Below are 4,714 nucleotides of genomic sequence, written 5' to 3'. Positions count from 1 at the left end.
ATTTTTCTTTTTCACTTTCATTCAACCTAACTCCATTAGGAGGGATATTTTTTCAGATATTTAAAAATTAAAAACTTCTATGAAGGACAAGACATAGTAAGTCACCCTTAAGAGAAACCATATAAAACATTCACTGTACATCATCTTCGTCCAAAAGCTACCTTTCCCTAGAGTACATGTGTACAAACGTGAACACCAAAAGAACAACTGAAACGACTTAATGAGTGAAACAGTCACAGCTATGCACATAATAAAAGGTTACATGCGTATAATTTCCTCACTGAACTTGTCAGTCACACCCTCAGTTCATTGCTTCTCCATTCCTTACGTACAGAGCAAACCCACCACTTTGGGAAACACTAACTGCCATCTCACAGCACAGTGCCTTTACACGGGAGTACTACCACAACAAGGGTACCACACAGACACTTTTTCCTACAGGACGAAAGGAACTGGATGAGATCCTTCGAACAGGAACTCAACAGTGGGAAGAAAGGAAGGGTATTTTTTTCTTTAATGACAAGATGCTTTTGTAGTACAGCCCTTACACAGGAGAGGAATACACATAAACCCACCACTGTATCTATACAAATATGCAAAGGTGTAAAAGATGTTCTGCTTGGGGACTTGAAACAAAACCAAAGTTTTCCCCTAGGCACTTGTGAGTACAGAGCTCCTGCCTCGGAGTTCAGCCTGTACCTGCTGTTTGCTTTGGGACTTCCAGCTGTGAATAACGAACCCCTGCATCCAGGACCGCCTTCTGTTGTCAAACCTTTCCCTGCCATCGGCATAACCATTTAACTAGGTGCCAATCAACACAGGCTACCATCAAAACACAGGGCTGGGCCTCAGTCCCGCTCCCCTGCAGTCCTGCTGGTTCGGCAGAGCCTCTTGGGTCCACAGTCAAGGTCATCTGAGGATCTGGAGAGGAGACCTGGCTCCTCAGAAGGTAACTACGCATGCATTAGAAAAGCAGAGAGACATGTCCACAGATGGCATTTAGGCACATAAAGACATTAAAGGAGCTGGGCCTTCATGTTCACTGCCCTGAAGAACAATTATTTCACCAATAGGAAAGTCTGTCAGGACTGGGGCCAAGGGCCTTGGAAATGGAGCCCAGCAACCGACATGATCCATGTAGGCATAAAATCGGCCTTGAGAATCCAGTTGCAAGACTGGGACCATAGAGAAGCTCCCCTTCAGTTCAAAAGTCTCTGGGTAAGACAGCTTTTTCAACTAACCTGGTTTTGACCTCTGCTAGTATAAAAATGTTGAGGAAAAAAATCTGCAAAAGGTTAAGTAGTTTTCTGTAAACTTCACATCTTCTATTACATTTCTTTAAGTAAATGTATAATTTCACTCTACCCCAGATGAAGTCAATTTCGCAATTAAGTTTCTTACTAGAAGTAACATACAGCAAATATTAAGTTGGTAGCCTCTTTAGTAAAGATTCTATCTCATTTTACTGTTTTTCTTTACATGAGCACATTCAACTTGGAAATATTCACTACACCTCTGGTGTGGCTCCTGGGGAGCCAGAGTGAATTTTGCACCTACTCTTGAACATATACATCCTATTCTCTGATTTGTGTTGCCCATGACATGCACCTGTAGACACGCATTTTTGTTGCCTAGCAAGGAAATGAATCAGTTAAGACTATTAAATAAAATGACCACCCGATTTCAATCACATTCTTGCCTTGCGTGAGGAAACAGGTCTGATTTGCTTTTCTACTCCAAGCTTCTAGCTCACATTGAGTCCACGCTGCAGCAAATTAGGGAAGCGTTAAGAGATCTGGTCTGATAGCTATCTGGTTGTTCAGACTCTTCACACACAACCCGGAGGAAGCAGGCAATATTCTAGCATTGGCATCTGGAATGGCAACTCTCCAACACTGCAGCTGTAACCACCTACAAAGTCCATGAATTATCCAATTATTTATCTTCAGAAAGGAGGGCTGGGGGAAAAAGCAAGTATTAAAAAAAAAAAAAAAGAAAAATAACAGCAGGAGCTGAGTACATTTCCAAAAACCAAGGCAGAGCTACGTTAGACTATTTGGCCAACACAGGACTGCGATTCCTCTTAAACAACAGCTGAAGCCTTGTGTGAAGTTACTAGTATTAGTATAAAAGCATTTTGCTGGCATAGCTTGTTTCCTGGAGGAAAGCTTGCTATAAACTATACTAACCAAAGACGCTATTGTGTCGGGAAGTTGTATTCACCTTACGAACATTTATCATTGTAGGTCTGTTAGCAAACCTCCCTCGTGCAGATTTAGCTTTTCAGCAAAAAACTAGCAAATGAGGCAGATTCAGGGAACAAATAGCACACGAGCCCCCGCAACAGTGAAACAGAGCACTCACATCAAGTGTCCTCTTAAAACCAGACAGGAAATTTTCACTATACAAAGCAAGAACATTTGGGGGGGGGGGGGGGAGGGGAAAAAAAACCTAATCCTTGGACTAAGGCCCCAAGAGTGCAAAAAACAGTACATTGGACACCATTATATTACAAACATCTCCTTTTTTGCCCTTCGAAGATGTAGTAGGGCACTGCAGACTTTGCTTAAAATGCATGATTTCAGTCCCTCTCACCTCAAACTTTGGAAGTTCAGCAAAACGCAATTCAAAGCATTGCAGCTTTTGATATGCCACCCATTTGCTTAAACACATAAATCCACTGACATAGTGACAGTGTTGAAATACATAATCCGAACAGCATCTATAAAATGTTACTGTTGTACATAAATAATGACAAGGCACAGAACAGCGACCAGTCCAAGAGCCTGTAGGCCAAGAAACCAGAGCATAACCCAGAAGAATATAATTATTACAGGTTCTACTATCCGTTCTCCAAAGTACATCCTTGTGAAGCCTATTCTGATAAGGCTTTTGTTTAGTTCGCCGAAGAGAGTCCCCATCTTTTTATAGTCATCTATTACAGGTTCTGCAGGGTGGTTTCTTTGTTCTTGCTGGACCTGTGGACAGAAGACAAAATTAGGAAATATGTTGTACGATCAGTTCTCATTACTGTGACTCTGAACGAGTCTCAGCTGTTTCTATTTGAATGCATATAAATAAGATACACATGCAATAAAACTACTCCTTAAATCGAGAAATTGAAAATGCTACATAGCTTGTGACTCCGGTACAATGTTAAGGATGACACTCACTTGCCCAAACTTGGGACATCTGAGCGATACGACAAACATATGACAGCCAGGTGCCACTCCAGAGGAGTAAAGCTCTCCTGCGGGTCATACATGGGGTAAAGCTCTCCTGCAGGTCATACATCTTCCCTGTCTGTGCAACATGGATGTCAGGGCAACCAAAATGGAATTAGATGCTTGTAATTTCAGGGCGGAGATTTGACTGAGGTAGATTTGTTATAAGATATATCCACAATATCTTCAGAACTACAAGAATGATACAAAACTATTAAGCATGATCTATGAAGTATTTCTCACCAAAGCACAGGGAACTGAAGGGCTACTGTCGCCACTGAAAGAGGGGCACTGGATTCGACCAGGAAAAAGGCAAACATCTATCCCCATGTTGGTGTAGAAAGAGGAGAAAGTCAGGCAAAAGATAAGAGACCCAAGGACCGCACAAGATGCGAAGTGGTGGTATGAAGAAGCAAAGGCGGGGGAAACAAGCTCTGCACTTTTCCCAAATAGAAAAACAAGGGGGCAAATGCACAGGCAGGCAGAAGCACTTCCTTAGATGAAGATGCCATGTTTAAATATCACTGCAGAAAACATGCGACTGTTTCCACGTGTAAACTGTAACTAGATGAAATCCCATCTCTCCTTCCCTAGTGCCCAGAGATCCTTTGCACAAAACCTTATTGCCTGGTGTTTGGGTGTGACAGGGCGAACAGGCTTTCAAGATGATCAACGTGAATGTCCTAATCCTTCCATTAGGCAGCAATGAAAACACATGGAGCAGTATTTCAGTCAACAGATCAATAGGTCCAACAAATTGCCTGCAAACTCTATGTGCAATTAGTCTAGTCCTGGATTCAATGCAAACATGTATCTTTAGTTCTGTCTTCAAGGATGAAAGCTATTCTGCGTCCCTGGTTATACGGCATGGTCTCAGTGGAGAAACAGAAATTCCCTCCCACAGCAGTGCCAGGCTTTCCATTAGATAGCAAGTAATAAAGTGAATTCCCATTCCCACAGAAAAACATCCAGCAAAGACAAAGGAAGCTAGTATTATTTTTTCTAGGCCAGACTTTAGGCCGCGATGCAGAACCTTCTGCCTGAATGAAGGCCGGGTAAAGCACCCAGCAGATGCTGCAGAAAAGAACCCAAAACCCCCTGACAGTCCCTCAGCTGTGCGTGCTTGGGTATTTTTTTATTTGCTTACTCATAAAGATTTTGGTTTAAACTGACTGAATATGAGCCAGCAGTGTGCCCAGGTGGCCAAGAAGGCCAATGGCATCCTGGCTTGTATCAGGAATAGTGCGGCCAGCAGGAGCAGGGAAGTGATTGTGCCCCTGTACTCTGCACTGGTGAGGCTGCACCTCAAATACGGTGTTCAGTTTTGGGCCCCTCACTACAAGAAGGACACTGAGGTGCTGGAGCGTGTCCAGAGAAGGGCAACGAAGCTGGTGAGGGGTCTGGAGCACAAGGCTGATGGGGAGCGGCTGAGGGAACTGGGGTTGTTTAGCCTGGAGAAGAGGAGGCTGAGGGGAGACCTTATCGCCCTC

At 43.4% G+C, this 4,714-nt stretch overlaps 1 protein-coding gene across 1 annotated transcript; it reads right to left on the bottom strand.

Annotated features, from left to right (window-relative positions):
* Window positions 1-262: 262 nt before the first annotated feature.
* On the bottom strand, window positions 263-3,554 carry FAM241A (family with sequence similarity 241 member A). Its single transcript, XM_009649172.2, has 2 exons — window positions 3,468-3,554; window positions 263-2,978 (listed from the first exon to the last, which is right to left on the bottom strand). Exons 1-2 carry the CDS (start codon window positions 3,552-3,554, stop codon window positions 2,733-2,735), a joined length of 333 nt encoding a protein of 110 aa, XP_009647467.1. The 3' UTR covers window positions 263-2,732.
* Window positions 3,555-4,714: the final 1,160 nt, after the last annotated feature.

This window comes from Egretta garzetta, unplaced genomic scaffold (assembly GCF_000687185.1).
Source record: "Egretta garzetta isolate BGI_Z169 unplaced genomic scaffold, ASM68718v1 scaffold41, whole genome shotgun sequence".
In the NCBI taxonomy this organism is placed as follows: domain Eukaryota; kingdom Metazoa; phylum Chordata; class Aves; order Pelecaniformes; family Ardeidae; genus Egretta; species Egretta garzetta.
This window is presented reverse-complemented; position numbering and strand designations above follow the sequence as displayed.

Bases quoted from the DNA above. Each gene is read 5' to 3' on its own strand.
- FAM241A (XM_009649172.2), bottom strand. From the start codon at position 3,554: ATGGGGATAGATGTTTGCCTTTTTCCTGGTCGAATCCAGTGCCCCTCT. The intron at 2,979-3,467 runs GTGAGAAATACT...TTCTGTCCACAG, and splicing joins CTTCAGTTCCCTGTGCTTTG to GTCCAGCAAGAACAAAGAAA.